The sequence below is a fragment of the Pristiophorus japonicus genome, unplaced genomic scaffold (assembly GCF_044704955.1).
Source record: "Pristiophorus japonicus isolate sPriJap1 unplaced genomic scaffold, sPriJap1.hap1 HAP1_SCAFFOLD_635, whole genome shotgun sequence".
In the NCBI taxonomy this organism is placed as follows: domain Eukaryota; kingdom Metazoa; phylum Chordata; class Chondrichthyes; family Pristiophoridae; genus Pristiophorus; species Pristiophorus japonicus.
The window spans coordinates 131,487-147,488 of record NW_027254547.1 but is presented as its reverse complement, the minus strand read 5'-3'; the positions used below and the strand labels follow the sequence as shown (position 1 = coordinate 147,488).

The 16,002-nt window shown below is 49.5% G+C and overlaps 1 protein-coding gene across 1 annotated transcript in view; it reads left to right on the top strand.

Moving 5' to 3' along the window:
- The window catches only part of tdrd3 (tudor domain containing 3), a 183,378-nt gene that overhangs the window by 135,510 nt on the left and 31,866 nt on the right, over positions 1 to 16,002 (top strand). The window contains exons 11-12 of the mRNA XM_070874000.1: positions 8,139 to 9,019; positions 11,641 to 11,766. Of these exons, the coding sequence (XP_070730101.1) occupies positions 8,139 to 9,019; positions 11,641 to 11,766 (1,007 nt within the window). The remainder of the gene's footprint in view (positions 1 to 8,138; positions 9,020 to 11,640; positions 11,767 to 16,002) is intronic.

Here is a 16,002-nt window from a genome sequence, read left to right as displayed (position 1 = left end):
AGGCCACTAAGGATTCTAAAATTTCTAAAAACAAATCATTAAAACACCCTGAAACTGCACACACAAATACATTACCACCAAAGACAGAGTTGGGGGAACAACTGGCCGTTTTTTAATCTGTGTAATTAATTGAGTTCAGCAGTCGCACTAAATTCCACACGTTCAAAGCACATTATTTATTCCTGGAGCAGAATTGCAATACTTTGTCCCCAATCTGACATTAGATGGCAACTGATGGGCGTAGATTTCACTTGAAACAAATCCTGGCTGCAGCAAAAGCAGGGTGGGTTCTCGATAATCATTTTTTAATAAATGAGATACTTGGAACAAGCTAGTTATCTCAATGGAAATATTATGGCTCACATTTTGGATGCCTGTCACACCTGAAATAAATTGAAGACCAGTAAGCAGTTTACTTGACGAGGACTCTGCCAAGCCAGATGGTTTCTCAGTTATATTAAGTATCCCAATTCCACTGTGCTCAGATAATTTCTTATTTAAACCCCTTCCATTAACAGAAATTAATTCATTTAAAAGAGTTCCGAATAATATGCTTTTCATCACTTTGTGGGTGCAAAAGGCAGAAATGCATATTGAAAAACTTCAGCTCCAATTGTTGTACCCAACACAAATATAATGCTCATTATATACAACAGTTTGCATTTATATAGCACCTTTAATGTAGAAAAACATCCCAAAATGCTTCACAGAGACATAATCAGACAAAAATGGCTGCTGATCCAAAGGAGGACCTTTTTGGAGGCGTGACCAAACGTTTGGTCAAGGTGAGTTTTGCGAAGGGTTTTGGAGAGAGTTCCAGACCAAGGTGCCTGGGCCAATGATAGGCACAACCACCAAATGGTGGGGCGAAAGGAGGCGTGGGGTGCACAAGAGGCCATTGTTGGAACAAATTAGACTTTTGGATGACTCAGGCTGGAGGGTGTTTCAGAGATTGGGAGGTGTGAGGCTATGAAGTACTTTAAACATGAGGATGAGAATTTGAGTTGGAGGCATTGATGGAAACAGAGCTTATGTAGTTCAGCAAGGATGAGAGTAATGGGTCAGTAGGACATGGTGGGGGATAAGATACAGGAAGCAAAGTTTTAGATGAGCTGAAGTTTATGGATGATATGAGGCCGGCCAGGAGAGCATTGAATTGTTGCATCTGGAGCTGATGAGGGTTTCAACAGTAGTTGGACTCGGGCAGGGACTGAGGTCGGTGATGTTCAAAGTTGGAAGTAGAAGATCTTTGCGATGGAGAAGATATCATCATCATAGGTAGTCCCTTGGAATCAAGGAAGACTTGCTTCCACTCCTAAAGTGAGTTCTTTGGTGGCTGAACAGTCCAACACGAGAGCCACAGTCCCTGTCACAGGTGGGACAGATATTCGTTGGGGTAAGGGAGGAGGGGTGGCACTGATTTACCACACGCTCCTTCCGCTGCCTGCGCCTGACTTCTTCACGCTCGCAGCGTTGAGATTTGAAGAGCTCAATGCCCTCCAGGATGCACTTTCTCCATCTAGGGTGGTCTTCGGCCAGGGTCTCCCAGGTGTCAGTGATGATGTCACACTTCACCAGGGAGGCTTTGAGGGTGTCCTTGTAACGTTTCCGCTGCCCACCTTTGGCTTGCTTGCCATGAAGGAGCTCCGCGTAGAGCAATTGGCCTGCTCAGCGAAGCTGATTGAGTGTGGTTAGTGCTTCAATGCTGGGGATGTTAGCCTGGGCGAGGACGCTGATGTTGGTGCGTCTGTCCTCCCAGGGGATTTGCAGGATCTTGCGAAGACATCGTTGGTGATGTATCTCCAGCGACTTGATGTGTCTTCTGTACATCGTCCATGTCTCTGATCCATACAGGAGGGCGGGTATTACTACAGCTCTGTAGACCATGAGCTTGGTGGTAGGTTTGAGGGCCTGGTCTTCGAACACTCTTTTCCTTAGGCGGCGGAAGGCTGCACTGGAGGCGATGTTGAATCTCCGCATCAATGTCTGCCTTTATTGACGAGGCTCCCGAGGTATGGGAAGTGGTCCACGTTGTCGAGGGCCGCGCTGTGATTCCTGATGACTGGGGCGCAGTGCTGTGCAGTGATGACAGGCTGGTGGAGGACCTTTGTCTTACGGATGTTAGGTGTAAGACCCATGCTTTCATATGCCTCGGTGAATACATCGACTATACCCTGGAGTCCAGCCTCAGAATGTGCGCACACTTCAACGACAGAGGTTTGGGTGATCTTGGACCTGGCCTGGAGGCGGCGTGGGTTAAACAGCTTCCCACTGGTTCTGTAGCTTAGTTCCACCCCAGCGGGGAGCTTGTTGACAGTGAGGTGGAGCATGGCAGCGAGGAAGATTGAGAAGAGGGTTGCAGCGATGACGCAGCCCTGTTTGACCCCGGTCCGGACGTGGAATGGGTCTGTAATGGATCCGCTGGGAAGGATCATGGCCTGCATGCTGTCGTGGTGCAGTCAAAGGATGTTGACAAACTTTTGGTGGCATCCAAAATGGAGGAGGATGCTCCAGAAGCCCTCACATTCGACAGTGTCAAAGGCCTTTGTAACATCGAAAAAGGCCATGTATAAGGGCTGGCGCTGCTCCCTGCATTTTTCCTGCAGTAGTCGTGCTGCAAAGATCATGTCCGTTGTTCCCCATTGGGGACGAAATCTGCACTGTGACTCCGGGAGGAGCTCCTCGGTCACAGGGAGAAGACGGTTGAGGAGAACTCGAGTGACAACCTTTCCAGTGATTGATAGCAGGGAGATTCCCCTGTAGTTGCCGCAGTCGGATTTGTTCCCCTTTTTAAAAAATGGACACGATCACTGCATATCTGAGATCTCCCGGCATGCTCTCCTCCCTCCAAATGAGAGAGATGAGTTCATGTATCCGTGCCAACAGCGCCTCTCCACCATATTTTAGCGCCTCAGCAGGGATTCCATCTGCACCAGTAGCCTTGTTATTCTTGAGCTGTTTTATGGCTTTGCCTACCTCGTGCAACGTTGGAGTTTCACTGAGGTGTTGGCGGGTTGCACGCTGCGGGATGGAGTTGAGAACATTCGAGTCAAAGGCAGAGTCTCGATTGAGGAGGTCTTCAAAGTGCTCCTTCAAGTGGGCCCTGGCAGCCTCTGTGTCCTTGATGAGTGTTTCCCCGTTCTTGGCCAGGAGTGGGGTGGGGCCTTGGAAGTTTGTACCGTAGGTGTCCTTGACTGCAATGAAGAATCCTCGCATGTCGTGGCTGTCGGCTAGTTGTTGTATCACCTGCACTTTCTCCATCCACCACCTGTTCTTTAGGTCCCGGGCTTTTTGTTGGACTTCAGCCTTGAGCTGTCTGTAACATTGTTTGTAGCTCCCGAGTTCGGTTGTTGCTTGAGGCTCTCAAATGCTCTGCGCTATGATCTATTAGTTCTTGGATCCCCTGATCATTTTCATCAAAGCAGTTCTGGTGTCCTCTGGTTGAGTAACCAAGTGTCTTTTCACAGGCACTGGTTATGGAAGCCTGGAGGGCAGACCAAGCGCTGTGGGCATTGAGCATCTCTGGGTCATCAAGGCACGCTAGATTGGCTGTGAGGTGCTGGCTGTATCGGGCTCTCTAAGCTGGGTCTTTTAAGTGCCCCGGTATTAAATTTTTTGCGGCATTGCTTCTGCTATCCCCTCTGCTTTGGGCCTTTGTGTTAGTATTGATGATGAATCGGATTAGGCGATGGTCCGTCCAGCAGTCGTCAGCTCCTGTCATGGCGCGGGTGATGCGCACATCCTTGCGATCCCTGGCTTGGATGATGACTTAGTCCAGCTGGTGCCAGTGTTTGGAGCGAGGGTGTTGCCACGATTCCTTGTATTTGTCCTTCTGGCGGAACAGGGTGTTGGCGATGCGTTTGTGTTCTAGACATTTTGTCAGGAGTAGGGTGCCGTTGAAGTTGGATTTCCCTATCCCCTCTCTGTCAATCACGCCTCCCCAGAGGGCTGTGTCTTTGCCGACCCTGGCATTAAGGTCACCTAGGAGGATCAATTTGTCGCCCGTGGGGACGCAGGACAGAGATGTCTCGAGGTTGGACTAAAAACCCTCTTTAGCCTCATCCGTTGCATCGAGTGTTGGGGCATACACATTGATGACTGTGGCGCGTTGGTTCCGGGATAGAGTAAGGCGAAGGGTCATGAGGCGTTCGTTAACCCCGCAGGGGGGAGTCTTTGAGGCGGCCGACCAGTTCATTTTTGACAGCGAAGCTGACTCCATGAAGGCGGCATTCTTCCTCTGGTTTTCCTTTCCAGAAAAAGGTATAACCTCCACCATGTTCCTTGAGCTGGCCTTCCCCTGCCCGTTGGGTCTCACTTAGGGCGGCGATGTCGATGTCGAAGCGTCTAAGTTCCCGGGCAACTATGGCAGTGCGGCATTCCGGCCTGTCGCTGTTGGAGTTGTCCTTTCGGGTCCTGACGTTCCAGGTCCCGAACTTCATATTAGATGAGTGGAAGATGCCTGTGTGTGAGTTCTTTTAACGTGGGGTGGTCGTTGCACACCGACCACCTCACTGACTTAGCCGAGCAAGGTCTTGGTCCAGTGGCAAGGGGTCCAAGACGACTGGAGACCAAGCACTGCTGTATGAGCCTAGTTGCCTACGGCGAGATGTAGGCCGCAAGCTCGGTGCTGAATGGCACCCTTGATGGTAGGTAGTCTGCTGCTTGTTGGGGGCAGGCATTGAGCGGGTCAGCGGTCCGCTGGAGTTCATTGTGGAAGGTCAGGGTGGTCACAACCATGGTACTCACCACGTGCTGGGGGAGAAGAGGCATGGTCATCGGCGGGGAAGGAGAGGCCCAGTTGTCGCTGAAGGGGAAGAGTCCCGATCACCGTTGAGGAGATGAGGTCCAGCCGCCATTGAAGGAGGAGGACCGATCGCTGCTAGAAGTGGCCTGGTTGTCGTTGGGAATGGGCCCGATCGTCATCGGAGGGGCGGAGGCCCGATCGCTGTTGGAGGGGCCCGATCACCTGGTCGGAAGCTCACCTGGTTCACCGGGTGTCGTCGAGGATTCAGGATCGGGTGGGGCAGCTGAGTCGATGTCGAAGGAGGAGGTCACCGGAGAAGGTTGCCGAAGGAGGGAAGAGGTCCAGGTTGCTGCTGCAGGAGGCTCGGTCGTCGTCGTCATCGATGAGTGGAGTGGAGTTTAGGAGGGAAGGTTCACGCCCGAGGTAGATCCGAATTTATGGGGATTGGAGGATTAAGGTTTAAGGTAAAAGTTTAAGAAAATGTACCCCCTATTAGGGTTTATTAAGGCTTGGGAAAGTTTAGACATGGGAGGGGAGAGGTTGAGAGTGAAAGCTTGTCGGATGGCGCAAGATTGTAAGGTTAAATTTGTTTTGTCTGGGGAGCTCCCCAGGGAGCTGCCACCCTGGTGGCCATCTTGAACGGATATGGAGTCGAATAGGATGCCAATAGTTCGCATCCGTGTGGTTCAACTTGAGACAGTGGCTGAGGAGGGGGTGGAAATCAGTGAAAGGGTACGGAGGTTGTGGCATGGGTGAAGATGATGGGTTGAAGAAAATATAACCCCTGCTACACTGTTAATACTTCCAATGAGCAGAAGAGACCTCCGCAGGACACCAATGGAGCCTGGTTGCACGTTGTACAGGAGGGCACAAACATGGATGTCGTCAGGAGGCTGTGCAAACCTTTCAATAATCTCAGTAGATCATGAAACGTTACCGCAAAGCCACACTCAACCTCATCCTGCTGTGCCACTCATTACATCCCCGTCACGCTGCCTCCCGACCCTACTCCTGCACATCCTTACTCACCAACTTAATTTGTACTTCCACCCATCTGTCTCTATCTACATTATCATATTCCCATCTCAGTAGCCACCCCTCACACTCGCCCTCATCCTTGCCCAATGATACCAACTAACAACATACAAGGGTCGGCACGTGGGTGTTTCAGCCAATGTTCATGTAAAGTTTCTGTTAATGTGCTGTCAAACATTGAAATCTTTATTTTCAACACTTTGCCTTCTTGTACAGAATTGTCTGCTCCTTTGGAAGTGACTTAGTGAGATGTAGTGACTGGTGAGACCTAACGGTATTCCCCCCCTCCCCCCAAACGGTGATGAGTATGAAAGGAATGGCTTGGGCATTGTGAGGATGCTTTTTGGTGTTGGTGTGGGGTGGTGCCAACCTGGCGCATCATGTGGCAGCCAAGGAGTACACCGTCAAGTGAAATAAATCTGGCCATGGTGAAGCCAACCCTGGCATCCCGGGCAGCAATGTGCTCGGGTGCTGATGTCCTGTGTCCTGTGCAGCATAAGGTGATTATGGATATGGTTGGTATTGGCATTGCTGGTGTGCCTGGTGCTGTTGGGACTGATAGTGGTGGATTCTGAGGACCAGGGTGAGATTTTTTTCAAGAGCACTGATGCTGATGGAATAGATGGCAGATGAAGTTGAGATGACAGAAGCGATCTGTCAGTGGATAGAGAGCATACACCAAACACTTCCAACCTTCATAAGCTGAAAAGTGTATTCCAAATCCTGAAGGCTCCAGCTTCGAACATTGAAAAGTGAACAGCTGTGAAATGGTAGCTTTTATACCAGTTTTGCAGCTGTTACCTATTCAAAGCAATGGAGAGCCACTGAAAACCCGACATACTGAACATGAAGTGATCCCCGAGCGACGGGAACCTCGTGAAAAAGTTGGAAAAATGATTGGTAGTTGGTAAATGCTGCTTAAATACCTTTAAACACCCTCTGAAGTATTTGAATTGGCTCACCTGCTGCTTAGTGCCGGGTCTGCAAAACGCAGTCAGAGCCAGCATTTGGGAAACTTGCAAGGAGGTGGGTTCAGAGCAGGATACTGCCCCGCTGTCAATCTTTTAGATTTTGACAGCAGACCCACCCCTGAACCCGCCTTCTGAGTGCCAGCAAAATCCAGCTCTTAAAGTTTCATTAAGGTGAATTTGTGTGAATTTTTTATTGAATGAATGGAATTAAAATATGCATTTCTTGGTCATTATGCAAAAAAGTTTAATGTTTAATATTGAATATGCACTGTTATGTTTAATATCGAATTTGCACGCATTAGAAATTTTGTACAGGACTATCTGTTACCGTTGAATGAAAATTATCCTGTCTGGCTGAGTGCCATTAATTTAATGTAGGATTATTGTTTGGACATGTTTAAATTTAGCCGTAGTGGTGCTCAAATTTGTTTCTCGTTCCTAACACTATCACTAATCCCATTTTGTTCAACTGCCTGATGAAATGGGAGATTCACTCAAGCTTGGGTATGGGCAATAGTTATATCTCCTTTTTGCTTTGTCGTTTAAACAGTGACGAGGGAGTATCTAAAGGTATCCTTCACAATCAGTCAAAAATGGTGATGAAAGAAAATGAGACCACTGTAACACTCGATGAATCTAAGTTGACCCATTGTAAAACACTTTTTGTAGTGATAGACTGGTCAATGAAAGTAAATGTTATTGTTATCGAGGAAACTGCCTGGGTACGAGCCTGAGGTCATTCACCACCTTTATCACAAAACATTGCCGAACACCTGGCAAACATGCTCATCCTTTGACACCTCCTTCCACCCTAAATTGGACAGAGCATCACAGTTAATAGTTCTTCAAGGGCCTTCTATCCTAATACAGAAACTAGACTGGGCATGTTATAATCCAGTGATCAATATTAATTATTTCTATTGTAGCCCAATGATCAGTACTAAATGTTCTTATCACCTGGTGGGCTGAGTCTTATGTCACTTGTTGAGTCCACCTAAATAGCATGAGTCATCTGCCTTTGAAGTGTATATTAGCCAGTGACGTGGATTCCCTCCAACATCGAAATCAAATCAGTGGAGAATTTACGTTAAAGTTCAGTTTGCAGAAGACTTTTTAAAATGGCCACAAACCTGACACACTATAGATTCTTACTGAAGTAATAAAATGTGAAGTCTCTTATGTGAAACTGAAGGGTTAAACATTTAAGTTCATATTTTTATTGTGTATTTTGGGGAGGGTGGGAGGAAGCAAGAGAGAGAGTCCTGAAATAGTACAGAAGTTTTCAGTGGTATATTTTCTATGTTGATGATTTTTACAGTGTCAAAATAAGTATAATTTTTTTTTAAAGTAACTTTAGTCATACTTAGTTGTTTGTATTTGTTTCTTAGAGTCAAAAGTGCAACTTCCACAACACTCGAGCACTGATAAAGGTATTGCTATGAAGGGCTTTCAGCAGAAGAATGCACCCTGGAATAATGATCGGTCACAAAAACACGAAAGACCACCTCGCTTCCAAAGGGAGAATCTAATGGCCAGACAAGCATCAGAGAGCAGTGGTCCACAGAGGGGTAGAGGTCCTGAAAGGCAGAACTCCACAGGATCCAGCCAGTGGATGGAGGATGGGAGAAGAGGTAGCAGGCATTATGCTGGAAATGAAAGGCTGAGAGACCATGGACAACAAATAGTTCACTTGGGTAATGAGCCAACTAGAAAGAGTAAAGGACAGAGCCCAACAAATAAATTAGCAGATGGTCCAAGTTCAGTGGAATTTAAAGGCAGTCAGAGTCAAAAAGATAAACCAGATAACAGCAGTCAACAGAGAGGAAAATTTGAAAACCAGAGACATAATTATAGTACTTTCAATGAACGAAAAAGTATGGAACTATCTCAAATAATAGGTAGTGGAATCTCTGGCAATATGAAAAACGGAAGGGACTTCAGTCTACACATTGACAACACCTGTGATGCACGAATTGTTGATGCATATAACGTATCTAATGGACAAGTAGAAGACCCCTTTCTGAGAAAAAGAACGGGACCTATAAAATCAACAGAACCTAGCCAGTCAAAGCTTACTGTATATTCTCAGAGCAATAATGGAATTTATGATTCAGGGTCAAAGAAAAGAACTGGTCCAATTAAACCAGAAAGAACATGGGAAAAACCTTATGAGACTGATGACCTTTCTTCAGCAGTATCAAATAAATCACAATTTAGTGATTGGAGACCAGGAGATCAGTGCTTAGCCCTCTATTGGGAAGATAACAAGGTAAGATTGGTTGTCTTGGACGTTACTTAACTGATAGAAGATTGCAGATTTTAAAAAAAACATTTTGTGTTCACTTAGGTGCTGGGAAATGGAAATCTGTTTGCATTTTGCGTGTCGAGTGTTAGCATTAAGCATTCCCAAGTCAGATGTAGCATAATTAAATGTAAGGCAGAAAAGTCTGCCTATTTAAGAATGGCGAGAGAGGGAAACCAGGGAATTTTCGACCATGTTGTTGTTAGAACTTTTGGTACCCACCATAACCCATGAAAGGCTGTTAATCAGTGCCAAATTATGGGCAATTTTTGCTTTGGACCCATACCCATTAACAACTGGATCGATACTGACCAAATTTAGGCTGCTAATCAGTGCCAAATCATGGGCAATTTCTGCTTTGGACCCATACCCATTAACAACTGGGTCGATATTGACCAAATTCTCAATCACCCCTCTCTTGACAGCAGGGCCATAAAAGTAAATTTACTGAAGTCGTTCATTTTATGACTGGGTACAATTCAATTGCAGGTGCTGGGATGAAAGGCCAGTGCACAGTGCCTTCAGCACACATTTGAAGCTATTGTACAAAGGCAATGGTTCAGAGCTATCTCTGTTCCCCTCTCATTTATCCATGCTGTGGTTGTTGACTTATCCTCTGACTCTCTTTCTGTCCACCTAGTATTTCTACAGGGTTCTGTACTTTATATCTCTCATTCTGTTCTTTCTCTCGATGAAGAACCACTGCCACCCCCTCCCACTCTTGCAGCTGATGCTATGCTGCGCTTGTTAACGTTCAGATTATACATCTTCGGTGCACATTACGGTCGTTCGTTTTGCAGAATCACTATAATTTGATCTTTTCCATGCCCTTCAAAGGGACAGTGAAAATTTAGTTGTTTTGTTGAATACTGCCATCTTATTGGGGGAGGCTGTTCTAAAACTCTTGCTCTCCTGGATAGAATGCAAGATTAAGCTTCATGTCTGATAAGCAGCCCCTCTCTCACCTTTAGCATCAACCACCCTGCTCCCTTCTCAATCATAACCGATCTCATCTCCCCCAATTTTAGCAAAAACATTTATACTGTCCCATGCGCACTTCCTCATTCCTGCATCTTCGTGTTGAAAATGTAATTGTGTAATAGATTTTTCGTCCTTTGAAGCTGACCCCATATTGGTAAGTTATGATTTTTATTTCAGTATAAGTGAGACTTAATGCATGGAGTATCTGAGTAGCACTTTAGGAGGAACAATTCAAAATTGTTCAAAACTCTTGTTGATTCTTAGGTATGCTTGTACACCTGTCTGGTGTCCTCCTTGGCCCTTCTACATTGAGAATGACCCAAACCCTCTAAGATATATCGCCCAAACACCGGAACTACGGAAAAATTCATCCAATCATAGGCAAGGTCTGTGTCCTTGGGCCTCCCTAATCTTTTTTAGCCTTAGCACAGGCTTTTTCTATTTTTGTTCTCTGTTTCTACAGTTGATGGCACACCTTATGGACCTTGGAAGACAATAAAGAATTCTAAATGTAACTAAAACAGATTCAACATTTCTTTTCACATTCTAACTGAGGAGAAATAAAACTAAAATAATAAAACTATAGACTCGCAAACTTAATATTAAACTGCAATCTAGCAAAGCTTAATGATGAAAAATAGTACATTTTCTTTTATTTCAACAAATTACAAAAGCTCTCAGCGCATTCCCACACCCAAAGAAGAGAGATGAGAGAATGCACTGCAGACAACTTCACATCTCAAACTACTTTTTCCTCTCCTAGCAACAATTAGCTTTTGCAATAACAAGGATACTTGTGATCATATGTCATCCTGCACCTGCCAAAAGTCAAACAGAAAGTGCAAAAGCAGTGTATTTTGCAGAACAGTTCGACCAAAAAGCTTTGGGTCATTTAAATCTTGTAATGCCTAATCCCTCTAAATACCCTCATAAACCTAAATTCTTACATTTGTGCTATCTCTTTACTCCAGCTCTTCCTTATCCTGCAAACCCAAACTGTAAAGCTCCTTGTCTCTTTTAATCGTCACCATCCTGTGGTGTTAACAGGTAGTTATATTAAGCTCTGTTTCTAAGATGGCCATCTGTAGCATCCTTTCACCTTCCATAAACATTGTTTGGATTTCTCCCCTGAAGGAGATTGGTCCTTAATTAGGAACATAAATGGGCTGGTTTTATTTTTATTCAGAATACTACTGCCTTATGCTTGTGAAAGCTGAATTTTAATATTAAATGAGGAAGACCACATAGGATGAAGACATTTTTTTTTTCTAATCTCCAATAGTGCTACAGTGTATGCTTGATTTTTTTTAAAATTTGCAATTGGCTTTTGTTTATGTATTTATATTACAAATTTGTTGGTATCTCTCACCTGAAGTTTTTGGGTTACAATTCTTCATATGTCGATGGATGGAAAAAAGGTAATCCATATTAGTTTAATGGCCTGATGATACAGCAGGTAGAGCACTAAAATGCTCTGTCATTGACTCTTATGTCGGTCCTGAAATTTCATTCATAGTTCACTACTCTACTATAGTTTGATTGTCCGGACAGCTTAGATTTTTTGATTTTTGTTGATTTCAGTGCGGATCTCTTCCCTTTTGTTGCAGTTTTATCGGGCGGTCATCAAGGCACTTCACCCTTCAGGAGTGACAGCAGTTGTTGTGTTCAGAGGCTACGGAAACTATGAGGAAGTACTTCTAAGTAATATTAAACCACTTCAGGAGGAATTCTGGGTGGGTACTCATTTTAATCTATTGTGTTTCTGTATTTCTTAATGTGTATAGTATTGGAAATGCTTGGTCACTCTTGACATCATCTGAGAACAAATTTCAGCCATTGCCAATGACGCAGAATTAGACTTGACTTTTATACTTAAACCCTAGGTCTTGTAGTTGCTTTTATGCTTTCAAATTAGAAACAACAATTCAAATAAATGGTCTTACCTTTTGGATAACCTCGGAAGATCAAAGTATGGATGTAAACAAATGGGCAACTGTTCCATATGATTGACATCCATTAATCTCTGCCATTGTAATGCAATGTGCCTATTGTAATGCAAGATTTTGTGTAACCCACTGTCAGCAGCGAACACTTTTTGTGGTGCCTATATTTATACTCATTGTTCGCCCAAACCAACCGCTGGTCTGTTTCTGACCTGCATAAAATTTTCATACTGTATAGCTGCTCCTTTTCATTTCATTGTAACTAGTGTCCATTCCCAACTGGCATTGCACTTGAAGCAACAAAAAAACAATACGGTTTAAGGTACTATTTAACATCCTCAAAGTCAACATGTAAACAAGAAACTATGACAGACAGGAAAGCTAGGGGTGATGTTTAGAATGTTGCTGATGAGGTGGACACATGCTGGAATGAGAAGTGTGTGGAGAGAGTGAGAGAAGTAAGAAAAAGAGAAGAGAGATTGTAATGTAAACAAAAAGGGATTGAAAATCAAAACACATAAGCTGGGGCAGCAAAGAGAACTTGCAAAAAGGCACACAAGATGGAGAGTGAGAGTTTCCTAATTTATCATTTTGAAGTTTAGTGGTAATTTTATTTTTTCTCCACTTTCATAGTAAATTGAAAATATCTTGTGGGCCAAAATTTTGATTAGACTAATTTCCAGCCTTCTACATTTTGATAATTGCAGCCCGATTGTATGTCCTTTTCATTTAAAAAAAAAAGTTTAAGTGGTCTTAATAGGCAATATTAATTTGATATAAGTGCCAGCCATGGCTAAGTAATTGCACTATTGCCCCCGAGTCAGAAGTTTGTGGGTTCCAGTCCCAATCCAGAGACTTAAGGAGCACTGCACTGTTACACATGTTAATGTCTTTTGGGTAAGACATTAACCAAAAGTATTTAATTGGCTGCAATGCGCTTTAGGTCGTGAATATATCAATGGAGTAATTATTTGTACTAAATTGAGACCTTTGGGGTGAGGGGGACGGGGGGTGGGGATAGAGACAGAGCTTGGGGAGGGGGGAAGAGAGCAACAGAGAGAGAGCTTGAGGGGGTGGGGGAAGAGAGAGAGCTTGGGGGTAGGGAGGGAAGGTGAGGGGGCTTGGAGGGAGGGAGGGGGAGAGAGCTTGGGGGGAGGGAGGGGGAGAGAGCTTGGGGTGAGGGAGGGGGAGCGAGCTTGGGGGGAGGGAGGGGGAGAGAGCTTTGGGGAGGGAGGGAGGGGGAGAGAGCTTGGGGGGAGGGAGGGGGAGAGAGCTTGGAGGGAGGGAGGGGGAGAGAGCTTGGGGGGAGGGAGGGAGGGGGAGAGAGCTTGGGGGGAGGGAGGGAGGGGGAGAGAGCTTGGGGGGAGGGAGGGGGAGAGAGCTTGGGGGGCGGGAGGGAGGGAGGGGGAGAGAGCTTGGGGGGAGGGAGGGAGGGGGAGAGAGCTTGGGGGGAGGGAGGAGGAGAGAGCTTGGGGGGAGGGAGGGGGAGAGAGCTGGGGGGGAGGGGGAGAGAGCTTGGGGGGAGGGAGGGGGAGTGAGCTTGGGGGGAGGGAGGGGGAGAGAGCTTGGGGGGAGGGAGGGGGAGAGAGCTTGGGGGGAGGGAGGGGGGAGAGAGCTTGGGGGGAGGGAGGGGGAGAGAGCTTGGGGGGAGGGAGGGGGAGAGAGCTTGGGGGGAGGGAGGGGGAGAGAGCTTGGGGGGAGGGAGGGGGAGAGAGCTTGGGGGGAGGGAGGGGGAGAGAGCTTGGGGGGAGGGAGGGGGAGAGAGCTTGGGGGGAGGGAGGGGGAGAGAGCTTGGGGGGAGGGAGGGGGAGAGAGCTTGGGGGGAGGGAGGGGGAGAGAGCTTGGGGGGAGGGAGGGGGAGAGAGCTTGGGGGGAGGGAGGGGGAGAGAGCTTGGGGGGAGGGAGGGGGAGAGAGCTTGGGGGGAGGGAGGGGGAGAGAGCTTGGGGGGAGGGAGGGGGAGAGAGCTTGGGGGGAGGGAGGGGGAGAGAGCTTGGGGGGAGGGAGGGGGAGAGAGCTTGGGGGGAGGGAGGGGGAGAGAGCTTGGGGGGAGGGAGGGGGAGAGAGCTTGGGGGGAGGGAGGGGGAGAGAGCTTGGGGGGAGGGAGGGGGAGAGAGCTTGGGGGGAGGGAGGGGGAGAGAGCTTGGGGGGAGGGAGGGGGAGAGAGCTTGGGGGGAGGGAGGGGGAGAGAGCTTGGGGGGAGGGAGGGGGAGAGAGCTTGGGGGGAGGGAGGGGGTGAGAGCTTGGGGGGAGGGAGGGGGAGAGAGCTTGGGGGGAGGGAGGGGGAGAGAGCTTGGGGGGAGGGAGGGGGAGAGAGCTTGGGGGGAGGGAGGGGGAGAGAGCTTGGGGGGAGGGAGGGGGAGAGAGCTTGGGGGGAGGGAGGGGGAGAGAGCTTGGGGGGAGGGAGGGGGAGAGAGCTTGGGGGGAGGGAGGGGGAGAGAGCTTGGGGGGAGGGAGGGGGAGAGAGCTTGGGGGGAGGGAGGGGGAGAGAGCTTGGGGGGAGGGAGGGGGAGAGAGCTTGGGGGGAGGGAGGGGGAGAGAGCTTGGGGGGAGGGAGGGGGAGAGAGCTTGGGGGGAGGGAGGGGGAGAGAGCTTGGGGGGAGGGAGGGGGAGAGAGCTTGGGGGGAGGGAGGGGGAGAGAGCTTGGGGGGAGGGAGGGGGAGAGAGCTTGGGGGGAGGGAGGGGGAGAGAGCTTGGGGGGAGGGAGGGGGAGAGAGCTTGGGGAGAGGGAGGGGGAGAGAGCTTGGGGGGAGGGAGGGGGAGAGAGCTTGGGGGGAGGGAGGGGGAGAGAGCTTGGGGGGAGGGAGGGGGAGAGAGCTTGGGGGGTGGGAGGGGGAGAGAGCTTGGGGGAGGGGGAGAGGGAGGGGGAGAGAGCTTGGGGGGAGGGAGGGGGGGGAGGGGGGAGAGGGAGGGAGGGGGAGAGAGCTTGGGGGGAGGGAGGGAGGGAGGGGGAGAGAGCTTGGGGGGGAGGGGAGGGAGGGAGGGGGAGAGAGCTTGGGGGGGAGGGCGGGAGGGAGGGGGAGAGAGCTTGGGGGGGGGGGCGGGAGGGAGGGGGAGAGAGCTTGGGGGGAGGGAGGGGAGGGAGGGGGAGAGAGCTTGGGGGGAGGGAGGGGGAGAGAGCTTGGAGGGAGGGAGGGGGAGAGAGCTTGGGGGGAGGGAGGGAGGGGGAGAGAGCTTAGGGGGAGAGAGCTTGGGGGGAGGGAGGGAGGGGGAGAGAGCTTGGGGGGAGGGGGAGAGAGCTTAGAGGGAGGGAGGGAGGGGGAGAGAGCTTGGAGGGAGGGAGGGAGGGGAGAGAGCTTGGAGGGAGGGAGGGAGGGGGAGAGAGCTTGGGGGGAGGGGGGGAGAGAGCTTGGGGGGAGGGGGGGGAGGGAGGGAGGGGGAGAGAGCTTGGGGGGACGGGGGGAGAGGGGGAGAGAGCTTGGGAGGGAGGGAGGGAGGGGGAGAGAGCTTGGGGGGAGGGAGGGAGGGGGAGAGAGCTTGGGGGGAGGGCGGGAGGGAGGGGGAGAGAGCTTGGGGGGAGGGCGGGAGGGAGGGGGAGAGAGCTTGGAGGGAGGGAGGGGGAGAGAGCTTGGAGGGAGGGAGGGGGAGAGAGCTTGGAGGGAGGGAGGGGGAGAGAGAGCTTGGAGGGAGGGAGGGGGAGAGAGCTTGGAGGGAGGGAGGGGGAGAGAGCTTGGAGGGAGGGAGGGGGAGAGAGCTTGGAGGGAGGGAGGGGGAGAGAGCTTGGAGGGAGGGAGGGGGAGAGAGCTTGGAGGGAGGGAGGGGGAGAGAGCTTGGAGGGAGGGAGGGGGAGAGAGCTTGGAGGGAGGGAGGGGGAGAGAGCTTGGAGGGAGGGAGGGGGAGAGAGCTTGGAGGGAGGGAGGGGGAGAGAGCTTGGAGGGAGGGAGGGGGAGAGAGCTTGGAGGGGGGGAGGGGGAGAGAGCTTGGAGGGGGAGAGAGCTTGGAGGGGGAGAGAGCTTGGAGGGGGAGAGAGCTTGGAGGGAGGGAGGGAGGGGGAGAGAGCTTGGGGGGAGGAAGGGAGAGAGAGCTTG